Source organism: Rattus norvegicus, chromosome 10 (genome assembly GCF_036323735.1).
Source record: "Rattus norvegicus strain BN/NHsdMcwi chromosome 10, GRCr8, whole genome shotgun sequence".
In the NCBI taxonomy this organism is placed as follows: Eukaryota; Metazoa; Chordata; class Mammalia; order Rodentia; family Muridae; genus Rattus; species Rattus norvegicus.
The window spans coordinates 57,424,817-57,449,540 of record NC_086028.1 but is presented as its reverse complement, the minus strand read 5'-3'; the positions used below and the strand labels follow the sequence as shown (position 1 = coordinate 57,449,540).

Below are 24,724 nucleotides of genomic sequence, written 5' to 3'. Positions count from 1 at the left end.
CCCGCCCCAAACACATAACTGGTGTGTGTGCCTGTAATAAAAAAACAATTCTTTGTAGAGACTAGGTGTTGGGGAGACAGCTCAGTGGGTAAAGTGTGGGTATGAGGACCTGAATTTGGATCCCAAACAGCCATGTGAAAAATCTATTCATGGCTGTGTATGATCCCAGGTCAGGGGCTGGAGTCAGGGAGGTTGTGTCACTGGACAGCTGGTCCAGCCACACCAGTGAGCTTCAGACCCAGACAGAGACTCTATCTAAAAAATAACGGGGGGAGGGTGGGGAGATGGCTCAGCGGTTAAGAGCACCGACTGCTCTTCCAGAGGTCCTGAGTTCAATTCCCAGCAACCACATGGTGGCTCACAACCATCTGTAATGGGATCTGATGCCCTCTTCTGGTGTGCCTGAGGACAGCGACAGTGTAGCCACACACATAAAATAAATGAATCTTAAAAAATAAAACAAGGGGCTGGGGATTTAGCTCAGTGGTAGAGCGCTTATCTAGGAAGCGCAAGGCCCTGGGTTCGGTCCCCAGCTCCGAAAAAAAGAACCAAAAAAAAAAAAAAAAAAAAACAAAACAAGGTGGGCAGCAATAGAGGAAGAACTCTGATATTGACCTATGACCTCTACATGCCTGCATGGGTTCTCTCTCTCTCTCTCTCTCTCTCTCTCTCTCTCTCTCTCTCTCTCACACACACACACACACACACACACCCCTCAAAGGCTTTTGGTCTGGACTTGTATCTCAGTAGTGGGGCTCTTGTTCAACCCACGAGAATCCTTGTAATTCACACAAACATGCACGCATGCATGTATACATGTATGTTCTGGAGTCAGGCATCCCTCATCAGAAGTCTCCAATGGTGCCTAGCGTTACTGTAGATGGAGTGAGACAGCCTGTGCGCAGCCTGTCTCAGAAGGAAGCAGATTCTCAATAACTACCAGCCATTGGGAACGCAGCCCTCATGTTGCCACAATCCCAACTGCACAGCAGTGGTCTCAGTTGGTCTCAGTTTTCAAAACACTTGTTTTCCTCCCGGCTGCGTGTGGCCCCCACGCTCCATGTTGCTGCGTCACTACTGCAATGGTCACACACCACCTCAAAGGTTTGACTAAGCCACTTCCCATGTGGCCGCCATTGCTCTTCCCAGGAGAGCTCTGGCTGTAGAACAGCGGCTTGCACTAAGTCACAGCCGCTGCCCCTGCTCTCCATGCTAACTTTTGGTCTCCTGACACCTAGTGGACAGTAGGTGGTGAGCACACAGCACCAACCAGAAAACCAGCAGACCTGGACTTTAGTGCTGACCCGGCCAGGACTGTGTCTCTCCCTCTTAGGGCCACTCTTAGCGTGAGAGGATTGAGTAGAGAGCCTAGAGCCCCTCCCGCCTCTGACACTCTCCAAATCTGGGGCACTTCATGGGGGGGGGGGGCTGAAGCCATCTCAGGATATGACCTGGGTGTTTATTCTCCACTGTCCGCAAGTGGCTAAGCCGAGATGGGAAAACCTTTCGGAGCCCCACTGCCTATTTGTGTTCTGTGACTCGATCACTCAGGGTGTGAACACCACCCTTCTGAGTGCCTTCTCACTCCGAGTAAGGTGTGAACCCCCTGCCCCAGGACCCAGTCTGCAGGTGCTCTGCTGCTCTGGTCCGGAAGCATAAAACTATCTTCTTTTCCAACCTGGAGGGGAAATGGCCAGCAATGTTCTAGGAAACTCATTCCCAGGCTCTGGATTTGTTTTGTGCCAGGCTGTGCACTTAGTTACAGCTCAGAGCAGATCCATCAGCCAGCCTGTGGAGGACCCAGAACAGGCTTCACAGCTCCCCGAGCCTCAGTTTCTCTATCTTTAAAGAGAGATATAAAATCCAGGACAGTCCAAGGCAGGGTTGGGCAGGCACTGCGGAGGGAACATTATTCCCCTTGTGGCGGAGACCATGTCTCAATACATAAATATGAAGTCCAAGAACACCACAATTTCAAGAGGGAAGATTTGTCTTTGTCCCATACTTGCTGGCACTCACCTGGAGCAAGGACATTTGGCATTACAACCCTTTTTACCCTTTCAAACCAGACATCTTTTTAAGATAACATGAGCCTTGTTCTCAACAGATGCAGTGGGATACACCTTGTGATGTAGAGGGAGGAAGCTCAGGAGTCCACAGCAGGCCTGGGATACACAGTGAGCCCAAGGCCAGCCTGGGCTCCACAGTGAGGCACTATCTAGAAAGGAAACAGGAACACCATGTGGAGGCAAATACTTGTAGGTGAAAGTTATAGATGCTATCAGGTGTCTGATATCAGACACCTATATCTGAGTCAGGTGTCATTTAAACTTGAACTTTTGCCAAGTAGATTAAAATTGAACTTGTCCATAACCAATACAAAAGAAAGACAGTATTAAAGTTTCACCTTTTCATGGTTCAGTTAGCATAGCAAGGAGTGGAACGGGGTAGGAAGTGGGCACTTTGGGAGGTGACAGATTGAGCTGAACACTGAGGCAGACATTTCCTGCATGGGATTAGTGACTTTAAGAGTGACTTTAAGAGCCTGCTGCTTCTCGCTGTCCAGCGAGACATCCCCTAGGAATCCGAAATGGGCTCTCGTCATTCCCATGCCACCAGTTCCTTTACCTTGCAGTTCAAATTGTCCCAAAGTGTGAGGAAGAAATGTTCACTCTTTGTTTGTTGTTGTTTTTGAAGACAGTGCTCCTCTGTGTGACCCTGGCTGTGCTGAAACTCACCCTTTCAGACCGACAGCCATTCATCGCCAAGGCCTTGACTTTTAACCCAACCATGAAACGTTTTCAGACACCTTCGCTTTACAGACAGCACATTTACTGTGCGCTACTACTGGAAAGGGGCGACTAGAGCTGTCTGTGTGGTAGGAAGCAACCATGAAGGTGAATACGGTGAAAACAGCATAAAGTTTAATGTCAATTAAAAACAATGTAAAGGCAGCGGCGGTCCGAGCTGTGTGTCCCCCCAGCATCCAGAGAAAGACCTGAGCTGAGGACTCAACATCTGGAAGACCTGTTTGATTGCTTGTTTGAAGCTTCTAGCAGGGGAGTATAGCTACCCTTGACTGAAGACTGGACCTCCTGCATTCAGGGAAGGTTGTGATGTGTAGGGTTATGGGGTCCCACATCTGCTCTGCCCCAGGGCGTGGCTGCTTGGGGAGGCAGGACTTGGGAAGTTTGGCCACACTTATTCCACACCATTGCTGAACAGGTGATGGGCTGTAGGGCAGCCCTGGGACACTGCTCCCGGGGTGGGGAAGCACAGTCTGGGGCATGGCTGTGAATGACACTGCCCAGAAGCTGGCTCAGGGGCCTCTGGGGCCTGCAAAGAGGCTGGGGCCATCAGGTTCTCAGGCTCTTGGGCATCCAGGTGCCACTGGAAGCCATGGAAGAGCTGAGAAGGAAGTGGGGGCCCATGGGGCTGGATCTAGCCCTGTGCTGAGGGGGAGAGGGAGGAAGCTCTGGCTGGTTCTGCGGGGAGGGGAGAGGTCGGGTTTTTGGTTTGACTGTGGTAGGCTGCTGGCTTGGTTTGGTGGAGGCCAGGGCTGGAAACACAGGGAGGCCTTCTATGGGAGGTTAGGCTCTGTGGGCAAAGGCCTTCTCTGTGGCTCCCCATGGCGGATCCTGATGATAAAATAGACATTTGTTGTCATGGTGGAAAGTAGATGAGTAAAACTGTACCTCACTTCTCAGGGTGGGCCTTTGCAGGGAGGAGTGTCTAGGAAGGAAAGTTCATTGGCTAAGCCTCCAGGCCTTTAGTTACCTCATTATAATGGAGATCTGTCTGTGCTAAGCTATTCCACCAATCAGGGCTTAGGGATGGAGAGTTCCTTAGGAATACGTCTTCGTTGTACATGTACCCTGTTCCCATTGATTGGGGTGTTCAGCTGTGACAGGGACTCACCTTGTCTAACATTCATGTCTTCACTGGCCATCCAGGATGTCAGTTACCTGTGTACATGACTCTTTCTGTCAAGTAGGACATCAATTCCCAGGGAGGTCTCGGGAACTTAAAACTGTACTTGACACCAATTCAAAACGGAAGTCTTATTCCAAATGGCTTCTTATATTGGTGCAGGTGTCTCTCATGTTGGGGTGCATCCCAGGGGCAGTTTAGAAAAGCAAAAATCATAACAGCTCATACACAGGTGCAGGAGGTGCAGCCGGGCGGTTGGTTTGAGTCCAAGCTTATTGTGGGTAACTGTACAGAGCAGTTCTGACTGACCTATAATGTGATTGGTTTCCAAGAACACAAAAGCACAGAACATAACAGAATATGTGATCACCTCAGGCATGCTCTTAGCAACAGTGGTAACAGCGTAAGAAGACAGGCAGCAGTTACCAGGCCTTAACATTTCATGAATCTATTTTGTTGTTGTTGTTTTGTTTTGAGGCAGGGTTTCTCTGTGTAGTCCTGGCTGTCCTGGAACTTGCTCTGTAGACTAGGCTGGTTTTGAACTCAGAGATTCACCTGTCTGTGCCCCCAGAGTGCTGGGATTAAAGGTGCGTGCCTCCACCACTCAGTTCTAAATGTTTATTCTTTTTTTTTTTTTTTCTTTTGGTTCTTTTTTTCGGAGCTGGGGACCGAACCCAGGGCCTTGCGCTTCCTAGGTAAGCACTCTACCACTGAGCTAAATCCCCAACCCCTAAATGTTTATTCTTAAACGGAGAGGTTTAGAGAGGAGTGGGGAAGAAAGCTTCATAACCCATATCTCCCCCCTCCCAGATCCCCAAGTTTCCAGACAACTGCTTCTGAGGTCACTTTCCAGCTCCCAGAGGTTTCTCCTCTGAGAACCATGCAGTGCACACAGAAGGCTGCTCAGCCACATTTGTGTGGCCAAGTCTGCCCTCCCTGGAGCTGAGCTGTTCATCGTCTGTATTTTAGGAATCGGGAGTTTGAAACGGAAACACAGAGAGGTGGGGAGCACCCAAGGACTGTGGAAGGGAACACAGTGAATGACCCTGCTGAGATCAGACACTATGTGGGCCACTGCGGCTTATCTGAAGCAGGTTCCATGGAAACAGTATCCTCTTGCTCTGTTCCCTGCTGCTGGGAGTTTCCTCCTCCTCCACACGACCCAGCAGCCCCCAGCCTCTCTCCCCTTTTCTTCCCACCACAGTTGACTGGGCCAAGGAGTGGCTGCTAATGAATGCTGGGTCAAGAAGCCCCTCTGCTGAGGGATTTGGACTTGGGAAAGAAAGCCTCCATTCCATCTGGCTGCTCTTTTGGATAGAGGTTCTGGAGCGTGGATGACAGCTGTTGTCTGTTACGTGAACCGGAAACAGAAAGCCACCTAATAATGAGAGAGAAAAAGTGACAGCCAGTGTACCAAGAAAGTGACAAAGAGCAGGCCACACCCCCACCTCTACAGCTCCTTGTCCTCAGCTCCAGGAATTTTCTGAAGCCCCTGGGTTCTGAGAGACCCTCAGTCCCCTCACACTGACCACTGCCCCCATCATCGACTCCTAGTGAATTTTCATGGCTCTGACACAAAGAGTTGTCACAGGCCATGGCTGCCTGACCGGGGGGGGGGGGGGGTGGGGGGAGGGAGCAGGCTGAGGGTAAGGCCACTCTTGAGTGTGACCTTGATAAACAGATGTAACTTGGTGGAAATGGAGGGGACATTCCACACAGTGGTACAACATACACATAGTCAAAGGGTTAGAAAGGGCTGAATCTGTTACTAGGCTATCGAAGAATTGGGTGTTTTGGGGTCCTTAGGAAGTATTTTATAATCTCAAATCTAAACCAAGTAGGGTGTATGATAGGCTTATGGGTATAGTGTTGCAAACATGACACCTGACACTGAGATACGCTGGCTGTGTGTGGTAGTGCAGTCTGTGATTCCCATTTTATAGGTGGGAAAACTGAGACCTGGGAAGGTACCAACATAGGATTCAAACTCAGGCTGTTGGCCCTTTATAACCATAGCGGAACTCCGTAGCAAGGAGTGATGCCATGTGGAAAAAGTGTGGCATGGCTGGTAATTGGCTCCTTGTGACTCAGGTCTCAGATTTAGAGTCTGAGTTTAAAGTTTCCAGTTCCAACCTGAGACTTTAATACCTTAATCCTGGGGAGTGACCTGAGGCTTTAATATCTTAATCCTGCCGAGTCTGTTTCCTGAGATGACTTAAACTCCCTACGCTTGAATTTGCCTTAAGAGTGGAAAGGGTTGAGTAACCACAGGCCCAGGTGAGTGAGGATCAGGCCTTTTGTATGGAGGAGCTTACAATCAGTGACTTAGCTTTTCCCATGCAGAAGGAAACTGTTAAGGGAATTAATTACGAATGCCATTCTGTGCGCTGGCTGGCTCTCTAATCACCTCAAATCTTGTTGCACTTGACTGCGGCTTGGCTCACACACACTCCACCATGCGCAATACCTCCCCTGCCCTGGACGGTCAGCTGCACACGGAGCGCTGAGATAAAGGAGACAGATCCCACTGTTGGCTGACAAGCCCGACGGCTGTGTACACTTACAGGTTTCCCTTGATCCATGAACCAAATGTGTTTTCTCTCATGTAGGCAGTGGCTCTATGAGACTCAGTTCTGACCAAGGGGGCATCAGAAGAAGCTGGCTGGGGATTCTGGAAAAGACTTCTCTCCACACCCTCTCCCCTGCCTTGACTTTGACTGTACAAGGCTCGTGCAGCTTCCAGAAGCCATAGAGAAAAGTTAGAAGAGGCTTAGACGTACCAATGGGAGACCCAAAGCAAACCAGCAGGCAGCTGACTCCAGCCTATGTACTTAGAGCACGGTCGAGTCCTTCGTCCTTAGTTGGTGGTGTGGCCACTCTGATCACCCCATCTCAGATGTGAAGAGCGGATCCTAAAACCAACCAGCTATGCCAGTTATCCCAGAAATATTTGACAAGCTAAAGATTGTAGGGTAATAGCACTGAAGCCAAGTTTGTCAAGTTTGGAGGGAGACTTCCTGGGAGGGAAGCAGAGTGTCTGGTAAGAGAGGCCACCAGGGGTCTTGTTCAACTTCCCCTACTGTCCAGATGGGAAACCCAAGGCCTGGCACAGGGCAGGAGTGTGTGAGCCGAGACCTGGGGCAGATCAAGGGGGTTGGGGGAAGGCAGGCTCATTTCCTGTGGAGAGAGCCTATCTACAGCCTTACTCTTCATGAGGCGCTTTCTAAGCACACAAATGAGGAGACTGCGATAGGAACGTGACTGCCTGCCCGAGGTCCTGCAGCTGATGGATTCTTGGTGGCAGGTTAGGTCTAGGGCCATCAGCTCCTGAAATCAGCATCGCTGGCCCCAAAGTATTTTTCAATTGAAATTCCTTCATAAATGTTGGCATGCATTTAAAAAAAATATTAAACATTAGGAAGACTCTCCTTGACAGTCTTGAAGCCCAGGGGAGGGAGTTGTTTGTCCATCCACCTGTAGTTGCATCTTAAGGCTGCTTGATGGGAAGCTAATGATGGCCCAGTGCTTTCCTCAGGTCTACACTCAGAGCAAAGATGAGCTCGCACCACTCAGACAGTGACAATGGAGCTGCTATAGCTTAGATGGTTTTAAACCTTTTTATTGAGGTGTACTAGTTACATGTAACAATATGTTTCTTTATTGCCTTTCATAGATGTATATAATGTGTTTAAAGAGTTTAAACGTATGGATGACAGAGTTGCTCCCCTGTCAGGGTCTGAGAAGAGGGGGAGCAGGTGGCGGCCCCGGAAGACGCTGATCTTTGGCACACATTACAATCGATTAGGGATCGTTTCTCAGACTCAGGTTAGAAGTGAGAGTTCAGATAAGTGAGGCTGACATTGATGCTTTGAACACCTAAGAGGGGGAGAATGGATTTATCAGGAGTGAAAAAGAAGAGCTTGCTAGGAGTCAAAGAGAATAAAAAGTCCAGCACTTGGGTTCCTTCTCCTACCAAATCAAGGACCGCTCTGAGGAGAAGTCCAAGGATCGCTCTAAAAATAAAAGGGCCACTAAAGAGTCAAGTGAGAAGGGTTGTGGCAGAGGTAAGAGTTGGAAGAGACGTGGTGCTTCAAGCGGAAGCAGCAGCACCAGGTCTAGGTCCAGCTCAGCCTCTAACTCGGCTCCAGCACCAGCACCAGCACCGGCATGGGCTCAGGGAGTGGCTGTAGCTCCTCCTCTGCATTCAGCCACTCAGGAAGCTCCAGCCTGTCCCGAAGCTCCAGTTCTAGCAGCTCCTCCTCCTCTGCTCAGGCACATCAACGTCCACGTCAACGGGCAGTGTTCCTGCTCCAAATGTTTGATATGTGATGTGTGTATGTATATATATGTGTGTGTGTATGCTTGATATGTGGTCTATGTGTGATGTATGTGCATATGTGTATATGTGGTGTGTGTGATGTGTATGCATATGTGTATGTGTATATGTGTGTATGTTTGATATGTGGTGTGTGTGAGAGATGTCTATATAGACAGGACAACTTTATAGACTCAGTTTTCCTCTTCCTTTTTTTCATAGATTCAAGGGAATGAACTCAGGTTATCAGGCTTGTGTGGTAAGCACCTTTACCCTCTGAGCAATCCTGTCAGTCCCTAGATAATGTATTTTGAACACATTCACCCCATCTCTCTCTTCCTATTCCCACTGACTCTTCCCAGCGATCCCCTCCTCTCCTCCTCTGGTGACTCAGCGAGCTTCATTAGTGTTACTTACAGAAGCACGACAGGATTTTAAATTTAGTAGTGGCTAAACTACTGAAGAAAATGCTACTCTTTCCCCCAAGGATCCTCTGCAAATGGATCCTCAGGGTGTGTGGGGCTAAGAGCTCCTCCGCACTTCTGTTACAATGTACACATCTCATGCAGGCCTTGTATAATCAAAACTGCTATGAGTTTCAGAGCACGATAGCCACATCATGCCTAGCAGACTGTTCCACAGGACCCACGCTACCCTTGGCTCTTACATTCTTTACAGTTCTTCTTCCGTGGTGTTCCTGAGCCCTGGAGGGGAGAGACAGATACCTCATTTAGGGCTCAGCTTTCAGTAGTCATTCATTCTTAGCACTTTGACTAGTTCTGAGCCTCAGTGCTATTGCACAGAGCTCCTCTGACCAAAGCTAGCAGCGGCGCTCATCTACGGGCCTAAACATAATTATCCAGAAGGCAATTTGATGGGCATATGTCATGTCATATGGATGTGTTCCATATATCTGTATATTTGCATATGATATATGTAGTCTTGCTTCTTTTTGTTATAGTTGGTGACCTTTCCCCCTGAAACAGTGACGTTCATCATTCTAAAGGCATCATAATTGTTGGCAAAAATAGTTGGAAATGGAGGATATTGTGTTAAGTGGAATGTCCTACTTAGGGCTTCCATTGCTGTGAACAGACACCATGACCAAGGCAACTCTTATAAAGGACAACACCTAATTGGGGCTGGCTTGCAGGTTTCTGAGGTTCAGTCTATTGTTATCATCACGGTGGGAAGCATGGCAGTACCCAGGCAGGCATGGCACTGGAGGAGCTGAGAGTTCTACATCTTGTTCAGAAGGCAAAAAGGAGACCCACTCCTCTGTCCTGGGCGGAGCTTAATCATAACACCTTAAAACCCACCCCCACAGTGATGTACTTCCTTCACCAAGGCCACACCTACTCCAACAAGGCCACACCTCCTAATAGTGCCACCTCTCATGGGCCAGCACATTCAAACCACCGCATGAAAGAAGCCAGTCAGAGAAAAATAAATATTGCACACTCTCATTTAAATATGAAAGCTGGAAAAGTTGGTCTTAAAGAAAAAAGGAGCATAATAGATATTGCGAGAGCCTGGGAGAGGTGGAGGCAAATAGAGGTTGGAGAGTGGGAACTGAAATATGGTTAGATGAGGTAGATAAGGCTTGCATGATCTTCTATGCTAAAGTGAGATGGTGAGGAGCTGGTGGTCGGCAGCAACTGATCAGATATTTGTCTGAAGAATGTGAAATAAGGACATGGCAGTACTCTGTGTCCTGATGTGGCTGTCACCTACGGAGCACTTGGACCGGGTCATCACTCTGTACTCCATAAACGTGGCTGGTCACGAGTCAGCTAAAGAAGAAAAAAATGTAACAGAGCAGCAAACATAAAGATACAGTTGTAACTTCGCTCTTACTCAGAATGCTTGACCGGAGTTTCACTGCTTAAACCCAAGGTCTCGGAGACTGTCGAGCAATTACAGATGCCACAGGGGAAGGACTGGATTCTAGGGCAAGTTCCTGCAGCTGCCAGCACCAGGGATAAAATGCAGCTGGAGAAAAAGCCCACTGGACTTGGCACTAAGAACTTTTTGTTGTGTTTGTCTTTGGAAACTCACTGTATAACTCAGTGTGGCCTTGAACTCGTGAAGCCCTCCTGTCCCAACCTCTTGAGTGCTGGGGTAACAGTTCACTGCTTTTCTGGGTGAGCGATTTGGTTGTTTCCTAGGCTGGGGGTGGAACCCAGGATCGCGTGCAAACTAGCCAGCGCTTTACCGCTCAGCCTAAGCTAAGAGCATTCTAATGGCAAACTTTGGAGAAGAAAAGCATGGACTGTTTGCGTTGTGACCCTATTAGCTAGAGATATGAGGGACAGGATAACCTGGAGAGAGAGATTAGGCTAGGGAGGCAGGCTATAGGGAGAAGCACTGTTCTCTAGGCACCACTGGATGGGGTTTTAATGTTAAGCCTTTAATGTACATTGTGGCATGTGAAACTCTCTCTACTGGTTTAGACCACAGATGCTCATGCAATAAATTTCCCTAATTCCCCTCCCCCAGTCTTCAGCCCTTGCAGTAACGATGTTGTGTAGCTTGGTGTCTATATGCAGGTGAGGGCTGGCACAAGTTAGGTCAAGGCCATTGTTGGACACTAAAAAAAATAAAGCGGGGACAAAGTTTTTGTAAGGTGGGAGAGAAGGGGAAGGAGAGGGGAATCAAGATGGCGATGGAGAAGGATAACCCAGATCCGGGTGGCCTTGAATTGCCAAGGTAGCTGGGATGGATTTCTGTAGGCAAATTTATCTTATCTGGGTGGGCGGTTTATATCCTTATCAACTGGTCGTGAGTTCATTGTGAGAATGTATCGTAGACTGAGAATTTAACATATAAATCTGATTGATAAAGTACAGTTTATTGAGTCATGACTTCACTGGCTTGCTGGGAGTGTGAGCAGAGTCTGTGGAGGGAGCCGTGATAGGCCAGCCCATGCTGGACTTCCAGAGAGCCGCTGAGAAAAATTAGCACTAGTTCCTGTGGCCTGATAGAGCCGGAACTAGTGAGAGAGCAACTGTGTGGGTCAGAGAGAGCCTGAGAAAGAAGTGCAGAGTGGTAGGCACTGGAACCGCTTGTGCTGCAGTTTTACCGTAACATTTTTAAAAAACTGCAGGCGGAGGTTTTGCTTGAATGCATGTCTGTGCACCATATGTGTACCTGGCACTTCAGGAGGCCAGAAGATGGCACCAGATCCCCTGGAACTGGAGTTACCATGTAAGAACCATAGGGCAGAGCTGCAATTTAGGTGCTGGGAATAGAACCCAGGTCCTCTGGGAAAAAAATCAATGCTTTCTGCTGAGCCACCTCCATTCCAACAACTGCTCAACAGTGTTTTATATCTTACACAGCCTTTCAAGGTTAAACCACAGAAGTTTCCATTGATCTCTTCATTAGTTAAATGACAGAACAATGGTTTTTAAATCTTCAGGGTGTGGGAGAACATTGCTATTAAAGAGCATTGTTGTGGGAGAGCATTGGTGTGGGAGAGCATTGCAATGAGGGAGTATTGCTCAGGAGAGCATTGTTGTGGGAGAGCATCGTTGTGGGAGAGCATTGTTGTGGGAGAGCATTGTTGTGGGAGAGCTCTGGGGGTGGACTAGGTTTGACCCTTTCAGCATTTTCTAAGTGACCTAGGTAAGTCATTCTCTCCTTTCTGGAGCTGTGGTATGGGTGGAACTGAATTCTGTTGTCTGTCTATCATGAGTGAGCAGTGTTGGGGAAGGGACAGGGATGGATCCTTCCTATCTTATTGTTTACCTGGAAGACATCGATCTGGGCTTTAAATACGGAAACTATGATCTTGAGTCACAAACAAGCCGGTGACTCTGGGCAGGGCACCTTTCTTTATATTAGTCTATTTCCTCATTGATTGAAAAGGGGAGTACATTGAAAATCCAAGCCAGGCTCACATGTTATATTTGTTTGATCTGAGACGTTGGTACACATGGTTGGCAGGCCAGATCTCATACTGATGTCATTTGGCTTCCAGGGCTATGTGCATTGGGGCAATGTGACCACTCATGTCCCTGATCAGCACCACAGATCTGAGTCCCAAGATTTGCATCCTAAGAACCTTAGGAATATGGTATCTCCCAGCTCCTCTCATGTTACAAATACCAAAAACTTAAGACTTAAATGGGGTAAGCAACTTCCTCAGGATCACATAAATCAGTGGCCTACATTGAGAGTACAGACCTCAGGGGCCTGGAACTCAGCCCTGATTGTCTTCCCAAAAGAAAACCTGCTTCTGTTTCATTGGCTTGCCTGAGAGTGGCTTGCATCTCAGCTTAACTCTATGTAGCATGACTTTAGGTACTTGTGTGTTAGTGGGGGAACCACAGGGCATGCGGCCTACTAGCAGTCGAATATTGTCGTTAGAAAAGATACTTCAAACATATGCATTTGAGAATGTCTCTGACTCTGCATTTTCCCATGAGTTCTCCTGATCTTGATTCTATTTCGATTTTCAGGGGAACAGGAACCTTTTTTGCAGTAGCTCTCCTTGTGGTTGAGGGATCTGGTGAGACCATTTTTTCCAAGGGGTCCATGAGCTGAGAATTATTTTTAACAATCACACCAAATTACATGTATTTTCACTCTTACTGACTCTGGAGGTCTTGGGGGGGGTGCCATGGTATGAGATGTGGTACCAGGACAACCCAGAAACAAGGCTGGAGTTACAGCATCTACTGTCCAGCCATGTTCATAGGAATATGCTCACGCCTGCATACTTTGTGTAACTCTGAAATTATTTATGCTTAGACCAGTGTTTCTCAACCTGTGGGAGGCGACCCCTCTGAGGGTTGAATGACCCTTTCACAGGGGTCACCTAAGACCACCTGCATATCAGATATTTACACGATTCATAACACTAGTAAAATTATAGCTATGAAGTAGCAATGGAATAATTTTATGGCTGGGGGTCGTCTTAACATGAGGAACTGTATTAAAGGGTCACAGCATTAGGAAGGTTGTGGACCACTGGCTTGTTTGGTATTTGAGAGGAAAGTAACTGGCTCATACGACAAATATTCAGCCCATCTGCCAGGTGGTCAGGATTCTAGCTGAGGGTCCTCTCTGACCCCAGAGCCACACAGGACTGGCTTGCTCCCCAACCCATTCCAATGTCATTACATTATGATGCCATAAGGTGTCCTTTCCAACAGACCCAGGGGCCCCCACAGGTGGGACCCCCTCTGCCTTCACCAGGATGGTATTTTTCTGAATGGCAGGTAAACATTAACTGTGTCTACCAGTCAGCATCTAGGGATAGTCCTAGAGGTCGTGCTTTGGAAAAAGTTAGCTGTGAACTTCAGCAAAGGTCTGACAGGCATATGTATGTCTTACCAGAAGGAAGATGGGGGAGTGGGGAGCAGGGACTCAAATGCACTGCCCCATAAGGAAATTGCATACCGTAGCCACCCATAGCTGCTGCAAAGGAAAGCAGAATGCAACGTCGTGCACAGAAGTCTTAAAGGAATGGACAAACGGGCCAATCAAAATGAAGAGTTTCCAAAAGAATAATGCAAATGGCCAAGAATTTTTTTTAAAAAAGTGTTCAGCACCTCTAACAATCAGGGAGATGCAAATTAAAACTACTGAGGGATACCTCCTCATCCTAGTCAGAGTGGCTATCATCAAAAAATCTGATGAGGCTGGCAAGAATATGGTAAGTGGAACCTTTATTAACTATGGGGGTAGGGATACAAACTAAGACAGCTGTAATGGAAATTAGTGCAGAGGTTTCTCAAAAAATCGAAAACAGAAAGGTGACCCAGCTATACCACTTCTGGGCATTCGTCCAAAAGACTCCATATTCTTCCACAGAAGTGTTGCATGTTCAGTGCTTATTGATGGTCTTACTCATGACATCTGAGCAGTGGAGTCCGTCTCTCTGCCCACCAACAGACGAACGGATAATGAAAACGTGGCTGTCTTAGTTAGGGTTACTATAGCTGTGAGAAAACACCATGTCTAAAAACAACTCATGGAGGAAAGGGTTTATTCAGCTCGCAGTTCCATACAATTCATCATGGAAGGAAGTCAGGGCAGGAACTCAATCAGGGCAGGAACCTGGAGGCAGAAACTGATGCGGAGGCCATGGAGGGTGCTGCTTACTTGCTTTCTTGTAGAACCCAGGACCACCAGCCCAGGATGAACCCACACACAATGGGCTGGGGTCTCCCCCATCAGTCACTAATTAAGAACATGCCTTACAGCCAGATCTTGTGGAGGCATTTCCTCAACTGAGGCTCCTTCCTCTCTGATGACTCTAGCTTTTGTCAGGTTGACATAAAAATAGCTATAATGAACACTAAAGCTATGAAATTTGCAGGAAATGAATCTGGAAAGTCTAACATTAACCAAGGTGATTCAAACTCAGGATTGGAGCCACATGCTCTCCTATGCTTGCAATGTATACATGAGTGTATGCAAATGAGGGTAAAAGTGGGCAGACAAGGTACTAGGAAGGAGACGAAGAGAGACTTAAGACTGCTAAGGGAGGATCATACACCACTGGGATAAGGGGTTGGGACCAAAGGATACATGATCTTAAAGAAAGGAGGCTGGAGGGACTTACAAGGGGACAGTGAATAGGGAAGGGAGAGGAAGGAGAATTATCAAATGCTTTGTTTGATAATGCCCTAACGGTAGTTAACACTTTACGGTCAATCTTAAAAAATGAAGAAGCTTTAAAAAATATCAAAGGACCAGGAGAAACACCCATGGTAATCCAGCCTCGGACCCAGTGGTCACTCATGATCAGAGACATACATACTAGATTGTGTTCTCAGTTACTAAAAAGTGACTTGGTCACAGTAGAGAAGTAGAAAAAATAAAGGAAACATAAAAAAGAAAGAATACCCACAAAATTCTACCCCCAGTCAACTTTTGTTACATCTCCTACTTGCCTTAAGTTGGTCTTTAGATGTGTTTTATATAATAGATATAATTCTAAATATAGAGTTTTGAGGGTTCCCTGCCCCTCCACATAGCATTAGGTCATACTACCTTACAGATTCTTTATAAACATGAGTATTAAATGGCCACCTCTAATCTGTCCTCAAATCTGAGGGCTGAGTGTCACAGCAGAATGAACGAGTGACACCTGAACAGAAAACTTAAAGGAGGTGCTGACCAGGCTGGGGTAGGAGTCTTTCATGGGGCTGATAACCCAGCACCTGAGTTCCCTCTATGGGCAGTTCTATCCCTGAGTGGCTCCTTCTGAGAATGGGAATGGCCCTGCTCATTCAAAGAAATAGTGGTGAGTTCTGATTGTGTGTGATCAGACCCAGGCAACCTCAAGATCAGGAGGCTCTGACATGAAGGTCAGCCAGGATACAAAACTTTTTTGTGTCTTTATTTTGTTTTCCAAGACAGGGTTTCTCCGTATAGCCCTGGCTTTCCTGGAACTTGCTCCGTAGACCAGGCTGACCTTGAACTCAGAGATCTACCTGCCCCTGCCCCTGCCCCTGCCCCTGCCCCTGCCCCTGCCCCTGCCCCTGCCCCTGCCCCTGCCCCTGCCCCTGCCCCTGCCCCTGCCTCTGCCTCCAATGTGCTGGGATTAAAGGTGTGTGCTACCACCACCTCAGTACAAAGCATTTCTAAATGGGTAAAGTTGGTTGGTAGAAGGTTTGCTCATTGACTGGTCACACCTGTCCAGGTAAGCAGACTTTGCCCTTGGCAAACTTACTTTGAGTTTGCGCTGTAGCTGAGTGGGAGTGCCCAAATTAAACAAACAAACAAACAAAACAAAACAAAACCCAAACCCAACCCAAACCACCACCACCAAAAAAAACCTACACCTGAAATGACAAAGAGAGCCAACAGAGATTGTTGGTAAAGATAGCACTTTAAAGATGCTTGGGGCCTGGCCATCACCAACAGTCCAGCCTTCGCAATTCTGGTCGTGATGGTGTGGAACTGGCTAAAGGAGAGAGAAGGAAAAGGGATTCGGGCATGGGAGCCCCAAATGTAATTCAGGTTCAAAGTGCATCTAGATGTCTTCCTCCGGAGAGCACGCTTTACATCATGGGGTAGGCGATGACAAAATAGTTAAGTTCTGAATCGATCAGCTTTCTGTATTTCCTGTAAATTTCCCGTAGGGTCCTGTCCTCTTCATTTGTTTCATAGCGGTTTGTATAAATTCTCACCTGTGACAATAAAGAAACACACACACACACACACACACACACACACACACACACACACTGTGACTACATAACTTAGGATCTGACAACTATCCAAATGCATCTATACACACAAAATTAGTGGCAAAATCAGAAAAACCCCAAGCATATTTCCCTTGGTATCCACAAGGGATTGATGCCAGGGCCCCCTTTGGATACCAGGATGCATGCATGGATGTTTGAGTCCCTTATGTAAAATAGAACAGTGCCTGCAGATTATCTCTGGGTTGCTTATAATGCCAACTATAATTCAGACATTATGTTTAGGGAATAACAAAAAACAAAACAAAACCCCCCAAAAACCCTCTACATCCTCAGTAAAGATGTATGGTTAGCTAGATTCATGGATGTAGAACCCAGAGAAGACAGAGCAAAAGAGACTTCCAGATCCTGTGTGTGGGACGGATCATCTCCCATGGACAGATTCAGGGGCAGTGCCTGTCTCATATCTGCCTCTGTCCCAGTTTCCAATGGGCATCAGGGCAAAAGTGCCAAGTCCCCGCTTCAACCCATGCAAGCAGCCGAGGGTCCTCACCTTCAGTGTGCGCAGGGAGCACTGCCCCTCCTCCTGGCTCTTCAGGATCCGCTCCACAAACTTAACGTCCAGGAAAGCCCAGATTTTGAAGTAAAACAGCTTCCGACAGGCCAGGATGAGGAGGTGCAGCTGCTCATCTAGAGACTCATGGTTATTGTTGAACTCGAAGGTTAACTTCTAGAAAAGCACAGAGGGGTGAGAGGGGGTGGGGTGGGGCACCGAGGTGCTGGGACAGCCCAGGGGTGACCAAGGCGCTGGGGACAGCCCATTCCGTGCTTAGTACTGACTACAGGAACCACAGGGCCGCCTGCGCCTGCGTACTGCTGTGAGCCAATGGGAAGGTAAGGAGCTGTCTGCCCCAGCAAGGCGTCTCCTGGCTCAAGTGTCACAGCTCTACACTAAGGATAAGGGAGCTTTTCTTGGTTGACAGCCAGTCAGTGTGCCATGGTTTTCTCATCTGCTGTAGTCTTGAGTGTGTGTGGGAGGCTTGAGAATATACTTAGTAACATCTAGAACTTTGACAAAGAATTAAGGGAGTACGTAAAGCCTAGCCCAGAACAGGCAGTAGGCTTTCCTGTGAGCAAGAGCTCCTCACAAGCTCCTGCAGGCCAGACTTGCCACTCACCTGCAGAGTGTTCCGGAAGGTGGGCAGGAGGTCTGTCAGAGTGGGTCTCATGGACCAGTCTGGGTCACTGAAATAGCAGCTTCTCAGGCTGATGCTCCTGACTGGAATCTCCTGAAGCAAGATCCGGGCCAGGCGTTCATATTTCATCACCCTCTCAAAGAAGAAGTTCACCTTCAGGTTGCTGGCCTGCCTGGCCAGCTTGGCCCAGGACATACCCCAGACTACCTGACCGTGAGGGTCATGAACATGGCACTTGATGTTCATGGTCCGGAGGGTACCGGCGTTGTTCTCGCTCAAGGTCTCGAGCAACTCATCAGAGATACAGTTGTAGTTGAGTGTTAGGAATGTCAAGTTGTGGAATGTGGCCATGGCCTTGTTGAACTGGGAGCTGCCATAGACAGCCAGATGATGGCTGAAGAAGTCTTCAATGTTGAGCTCTGAGGCCACGTTCTCATTCCGCATGTAGCTCAGGGAGTTGAGGATGTGGCAGCCTTGCTCCACTGTCAGCCGGGCTCCTTTTAGGCTGAGATGGTCCAGGTGTTTGCCCATTTTCTTTAAGAAAAAACTCAGGCTCTTGATGAGCGAACCCCTAATGCTGTTTCTCCAGACCAGACGATCCAGTTCTAAATGCTGGATGGACAGTGACCGCAGGCGGTTGTTACTCTTGCCCAGGCACGACAGGAGGCCTCGCATGGTGACCTGGAACTTCTTGGTCAAGACCGCATTGTAAGGGTTCAGGAACTTGATTTCCAAGTGTTCCAGGTATCGGCCAAATTTCTTAACGTACCAGAGTGCTGACTCAAATTCAGATGCGTGTACCCTGGACGGCCTTCCGCTGAACGTGATGGTCCTGTATCGCCAGAGGTCAGCTGAGTACATGATCTGGTTCCATTTTCTGCAGACCAGGGCAGCTCTGGACCTGTCCCTGTCTCCCAGCCACCAGAAAACACGTCGTAGGCACACATCCGGCAGAGTGGCCCAGCAGCTCTGATCTTGGGGCTGCGTCACTTCACTGTCTTCATCCATCAAAGGACCCAGATGTACAGCGTAGTGGTATGGTGAGCAGGGCTTCCCAAAATGGGGAAAGAACGCAATCACGTGTTCTCTGTGAGGGGTTGAAAAGGAAGACTCGTCACCTGCCAGGTAGAAATCAAACTCAACTGAACAAACTTCCCCTGCTTTTACTGTGCTGTATCAGGCACTTGGCCAGATGTGAGCTGTTCCTTGGTGAACCCAGGCCACACCCCACACCATGAAGATGGCATAGTTCATCTAGGGTCACAGACCAGTACCCAATTTCAGCACAGTAGAAGCAGCCTGTGGTAGCATATTTAGGTAATTTAAGGCACAGACAGGATGAATGCAAGCTCAAAACCAGCTTAGGCTATATAGTGAGTCCCCGTCATCCTGGACTGTGTGGCAAGATCCTGTCTCCAACAAAATACCCAAGGAGTGTTAGCTTAGTGAGAAAAGCGAGGAGGTCCAGGCATGTTCACGATGCACAAATAAATGACTGATTTCCATGTCAGGAGAAAATGTCTAGGGCTTCTCAGAGGAGGTGATGTCTGAGTTAAGTTTTGAAGGAGGAGCAGGATCTGCAGGGCAGACCAGACTGGCCTAGTGACAGAGGAGAAGCTGATTATATTACGGGCAGAGGGGACAGCATGTGCAAAGCCCAGAAGTGTGAAATCATGTGATGTGCTCACACCGATGGCCTATTAAGTGCTAGCACATCTTGAACCTGTAAATTCTGTTTGACAAACCAAGCCCACCCTCCCCCCACCAAAAAAAAACACCCTTTGATTATATGTAAACGAATTGTCCAAGATTATGAGCCTCTACAAGGGATAGCATGGATCGAGATGTAAGAAGTTAATATGGAAAAATGAAAAACAATTTAAAAAGCCAAATCAAGAGCTGGGGTATAGCTTGGTAATAGACTGCTTGTCCAACGAACCCCAAGCTTAGGGTTTAATCCCTATCACTGCATAAACTGTGCTCTGGTGCTTCTCAGAACAGTGCGTGTGTGTGTGTGTGTGTGTGGTGTAGTTCTACCTTGTTTGAGACAGGAGCTTGTTTGTCATTAGATAATGCGAGAGCTTCTAAGCTCTCTTCTGTTTACAATTCCTCTCTTGTAGGATAGCCAGGATTACAGCTACAACTTTGTATAGGTCCCAGGATTCGAACTCATGTCCTTACACCTCCATAGCCTTCCTCCCCTGAGTATGAGGGTTTATTTTAAAAATTGCTTTTGTGTTTTTTACAAGGATCCTCCAAATAAATGAGAATAGCACTTTTATTGACAGGAAGCCCTGGAACTTAATGGCCTGTCAATTGCCACTTGATCTTAATTGTGCCTCAGTGTCTAGTCTGACAATAGAATAGTAATTCCTTTCTCCTAATTTTGGGAAATTTAAATGAGCCGATCCAGGGAATACACCTTGGAGATAGAAAATGCTGTGTAAGAGCAAGTTGTCATTAGTAAGCTGGGGCCAAGGTACTTCTGCATTTTCCTTATAAAGATGAGAACACGCCCATTTTGCAAAAAGAGAATCTAGAGGGTTGTTGGGAACTTCATGGAGTTTGCTAGTGAGACGGTGTTCTGGTGTTCTAAGTGTATAGGGTGTGGGATCCGAACCCATGCTAGTAATCCCAAACCTGGGCTTGGTCCACCATAATATGACACAGCTGCCAACCAGCGAGGGAAACTTAAGGCTGTCCTGTCACCAGGGCGGCGCGCCCCTCCCACGCGGGCCTAGCGGCTGCGCGGGGCCACCACTGCCCTCCGGGTGCGTGGGTGCCTCAGGCCACCCGTTACCGGCTCGCTGCGCCCGGCTCCGGGCTGCAGGGACGCCGAGCGCGCCTGCCCCTCCGCCCGCGCTGCTGCTCCCACGCCGACTCTGAGAGCAACAGGGGAGGTCCCCTGCGCTTGCCTAGGCCAAGGCCGCCGCAGCTATTGTGACGCGCAGCCACCCACTAGCTCAGCTAGTGCCCGCTGGTCGCTGAGTCCCAGACCAGGAGTTGCCAGATCTTTGCCACTGAAGGTGAAGGAAGAGGGCGCTGCACAGACCCACCAGGAAAGCACGCAGGTGGAGGCAGGAGGCTGGAGGGAGTTGTGCCTGGCGGTCCTCACCCATTCCTCTGTGCATAATAGCAGAGAGGTCTGAACCCAACACTGTGTTCAAGTCGGTTTCCTCCAGTTTTGATCTCGGGGAGCTTTGAGCCTCCGTTCCAAAGCCCACGTGAGGACTCCTCCCACCCCCACGCTAGCCATGGGCTTCCACACTCCTTTCCTCAGATGAGGCAACACCGCACCCCGAGGATGGGTGACATGACTTGAAGCTAACAAATTCTAAGGTCAGTCTCCTTCCCCAGCTTTCAGAAGGTGGTGCACACCTGACCCTTGGCCCATCCCTACCCTGGTGGGTAACCTTTGTGCTGAAGCCCAGGGCTAGAAGTTGAGTATTGTGTCTGTCCCCAGATAAGCTGCCCCAGCCACTTATTCCCTACTTTACTGCTAAACCTCACCTGCACGCCCCCTCCCCAGCTATTCCGCTTTACCTTGTCACCCTCCCTGTCACCGACGTGAAAAACACAGCTCAAAGCAGATGAAGAGAGTTTATTTTCGAGCCAAATCAGAGACCATGGTCCAAAAATACAGCTTCAGATATCCGTGTTCTGACCTTGGTAGCAATTTCTGTGAAGTTTTTATAACAACAGAACAAAGGTCATTTTACAAATTCTGGTGATACGACAGGTAGGCAGTTACAGCAAAGCAGGGAGACTTTGCTATAGGCCCCAGACATATATGTATGTGATGACCTTCTTAGCAGTTAGGATCTGCTCATATGTTCCAAAACTTTACCTAGGAGTCACAGGATGTTAGGTCACACACAGATGTGGACAATTAGCAGCCTTTTAAGAGGCTAAGATAGCTCAAGACGGACCTGCCCCATGCTAACCTCCCCACAACCATTGCCCTTCTAGCAATCAGCCTTTTTCTGGGAACTTTAATTCTCCCTGTTTTACCCTTCCCTTCCCTCTCCCTTCCCTCTCCCTTCCCCCTCCCTTTCCTCTCCCTTCCCTCTCCCTTCTCTTTTCTTTCCTTTCCTTTCCATTTTCCCTCCCTCCCTCCCTCCCTCCCTCCTTCTTTCCTTTCTCCTGCTATATCTGTCCCTCCAGGCTTCATATTCCTAACCCATCTGGTCTGATAGTGCCAAAAGTGACAGTTGAGTACCCTGCCCTGAGCCCAAGATGAGACATCCCTCCATGGGGACTTTGAGGAAGATGGGACCCAGAACCAAAGGATTAGGGGCAGGGTGGAGTGCTGTCAGATGCCCTCTTCTGGATTTAGCCTGGCCATGGCTGTTGCAAACAGGGGCACACATCAGCTGTGGTTACCGGCACAAGACCTGGATAAGCATGTGTGTGCTAGCATGTGTGCACGCACACACAAGCACCAACAAACATGGACTCGAGATATGAAAGCAGGGAACTGTTGGGAAGATAGGGTTCATAGGAGTGGGTTGGGGGAGTGGCAGAAGGCAATGGGGGTAAGTATGATTAGAATACATTGTAACCACGTATGAAACAGTTAGAAATTAAAGGGGAAAAATTCGGTTACAGAGACTGGTAAACAAAACCAAGTTGTGACCCCTAGGAAAGGAAGCTGGGAAGCCAGTGTGAACTGGGGAGCTACTGTGAACTGGTGCTCTTCAGAATCCAGCTGGCCCTCCTCACGAGTTTCTTTTGTTGAGCTAACCTCAGGCACTTCTCCTAAAGAAATGAAAATAGATGTTAAAAAGCTTCAAGTGGGAGGCAAGTTAGTAAGCTATTTCCTGGCTTTCTGACCCTGGTCTTCCCCACCAACAGGGGCTGTCAAAGCCAGGGCTGTTTGGAATGCTACACCAGTGCTTTACCACATGGCCACATCCCTCCAGTGCTGCTGGTTTCTGAACCACCACCTCTGGGTGTTGCTGTTCCTTGTTCTGAAACATGGGGTGGTGGTGCCCTGTGATTGAGACTGAGATGGGACTGCATAGAAGACACAGAGCAGGGAGGGTGACTGGAGACTTGGGGTAGTGCCTAAGGGAGGTGGGCATCACGGGTGAACGGGGAGAAACACATGTACGTCTTCTGTGTGGCCACTGCAATAAGACAGCCATGTAGTTTACTTGGTTAGTGCCAAGTTCACAGAACCGAGGGAGGGAGGAATGTGCATATCCACACGCCCAAATGTTCGTGTTTGTATATGGGTATATCAGGGCTCACGGGTGAAATACAGATGACCCATTGACTTTCAACCCCAGCGACCCAAAGAATCACTGTGAGAGAGTCAACGACCCTCCCTTCATAATAAGAGATTCTGAGTAGTGAAACAAGCAAGCAGTTGAGGTGGTTGACAACCTTGTACAGTCGCTGAAGAAAAGGCACAAATGGTCAGCGCTCCCATTTGGTACAAGTGGTTTTTATAGTTCTCAGGTGTGAAAAACTTCTGCCTGCCTTTTCCCATAGGTTCCCCAGGTGGTGGTGTTGTTGTTGTTGTGGGGGTGGTGGTTTGAGAGCCTCCTCTATCCTAGTGCAGGGGCTCAGGTGTGCGATGTTTCAACCCTGATATAAACTAAGAGGCACCCAGGCAGATGCATGCCAGCTGCAAGCCAGAGAAGACAAAGGCAGAGTGCCTCCTGCCTACCTGGGGTTCAGTAATGAGCTCTAAATATACTTTCACACTGAAGCGCATTTTCATACTGAAAATAGACCATAATGGTGGACTTCTGCAGACACACTTAGATTTAAAAAAAAAAATGGTCTCCATTTCTTTGAAATTCAAATTTGATCCGGCATGTTGAATTTCTACTTGCTAAGTCTAACAAGGACGGAGAGAAGTGTGGAAGCACCCCCACCGAGGATGAAATTAGTTCATGTTTATAAGACATAAATGCATACATAAATTAGAAAAAAAGATATAGGTTCAAACCCTGGTTTGAAGGACTGCACCTCTTTTTTAAAAAGGCCACCAGCAGAGTGACGAATGTGCTCAGGTAACACGGACAGTTCAGCCCTGCGTTTGCTGACAGGGTTCATGTCGAGAAGACAAAGCTTTAAAAGGACACCCACGGGCTGCTGAAATGGCTTTCACAGTGACATGACGGAGAACTGGAGTAGAAGGGGACTAGAATTAGCTCGTGTACATCACTCTTTCCCCATTTCTTTGTTCATTCAATTTTTGACACAGGGTCTCCCTAAGTTAGCTGCCCTTGAACTCACTATGTAGCCTAGACTGTCCTCAAATTCAGAGTTCTCCTGTCTCAGACTTCCTTTTTAAAAATTTGTGTGGTGGCAAATATGTGTGTGAAGGTCCATGCTCCCACACGTAAAGGCCAGAGATTGCCATCGTGGTATCTTTTTTCCTGATGTGTCTCTGCCTTGTTTGGGATAGGGTCTCTTGCTGATCTTAAACTCACCATTTTGTTTAGACTGGCTGGTCAGTGAGTCCCTGGGAGCCCACCTGTCTCCGTTCCCCTAGCACACTGAGGTTTCCAGAATGAGTCATTGTGCCTGGCGTCTGCATGGTATCTGCAGATTTGAACTCATATCCTCAGGTTTGCACAGCAAGCTCTTTAACCGCTTAGTCATCCCTTTAGCCCCACCTCCTTCACCTTTCCTGAGTGCTCGAATTACAGGCATTCACCACTACACCTGAGTGTGCAGATTAGTTTTTTTTTTTGTTTTTTTTTTTTTTTTTTTTTTGGTTAACTCAACACAAGCTATGGTCATCTGGGAAGAGGGACCTCAGATGAGACAAATGTCACATCGACCTGTAGCAAATCCCTGTGGCATTGTTTTGGATTGATAACTGCTGTGAGGAGTTGTGGGCAGTACCACTGGTGGGCTGGTGGTCATGGGCACCAGCAGACAGCAGGCAGAGCAAGCCATGAGGAGGGAGCACGCCAGTAAGCAGCATTCCTCCTGATGACCTCTGCATCCTGTCCCTGCCACCAGGTTCCTGTCCTGACTTCCCCAAGCAGTAAGGTGAAATAAACCCTTTCCTCTCCAAATGTCTTTTTTAAAAACCCCAATAATTTGGAGCAAACATTTGGCAGAGCAGTGGTAGTGAATGTCTTTAATCCTAGTAC

At 48.2% G+C, this 24,724-nt stretch overlaps 2 protein-coding genes and 1 long non-coding RNA gene across 7 annotated transcripts in view; 1 reads left to right on the top strand and 2 right to left on the bottom strand.

Moving 5' to 3' along the window:
- Positions 1–16,072: 16,072 nt before the first annotated feature.
- Fbxo39 (F-box protein 39) lies at positions 16,073–21,282 on the bottom strand. Of its 4 annotated transcripts, none has more exons than XM_039085999.2 (4): positions 21,150–21,282; positions 17,589–18,693; positions 16,964–17,140; positions 16,073–16,392 (listed from the first exon to the last, which is right to left on the bottom strand). In XM_039085999.2, the coding sequence occupies exons 2-4, from the start codon at positions 18,612–18,614 to the stop codon at positions 16,264–16,266; spliced, it is 1,332 nt and encodes a 443-aa protein (XP_038941927.1). In that variant the 5' UTR covers positions 18,615–18,693; positions 21,150–21,282; the 3' UTR covers positions 16,073–16,263. The 4 variants fall into 4 exon arrangements, with proteins under 4 accessions (XP_038941927.1, XP_006246791.1, XP_006246789.1 ...); XM_006246729.5 differs by lacking the exon at positions 21,150–21,282 and adding an exon at positions 20,407–20,520; XM_006246727.5 differs by lacking the exon at positions 21,150–21,282 and adding an exon at positions 20,247–20,386.
- The window catches only part of LOC102548703 (probable serine/threonine-protein kinase drkD-like), a 24,433-nt gene continuing 20,521 nt past the window's right edge, over positions 20,813–24,724 (top strand). For both annotated transcript variants that reach the window (XR_005490350.2, XR_010055414.1), the window contains exon 1: positions 20,813–20,945. This is a non-coding gene — a long non-coding RNA (probable serine/threonine-protein kinase drkD-like). The remainder of the gene's footprint in view (positions 20,946–24,724) is intronic.
- Positions 21,193–24,724, bottom strand: part of Xaf1 (XIAP associated factor 1) — a 12,414-nt gene continuing 8,882 nt past the window's right edge. The window contains exon 6 of the mRNA NM_001398875.1: positions 21,193–22,364. Within this exon, the coding sequence (NP_001385804.1) occupies positions 22,284–22,364 (81 nt within the window). The 3' untranslated portion in view covers positions 21,193–22,283. The remainder of the gene's footprint in view (positions 22,365–24,724) is intronic.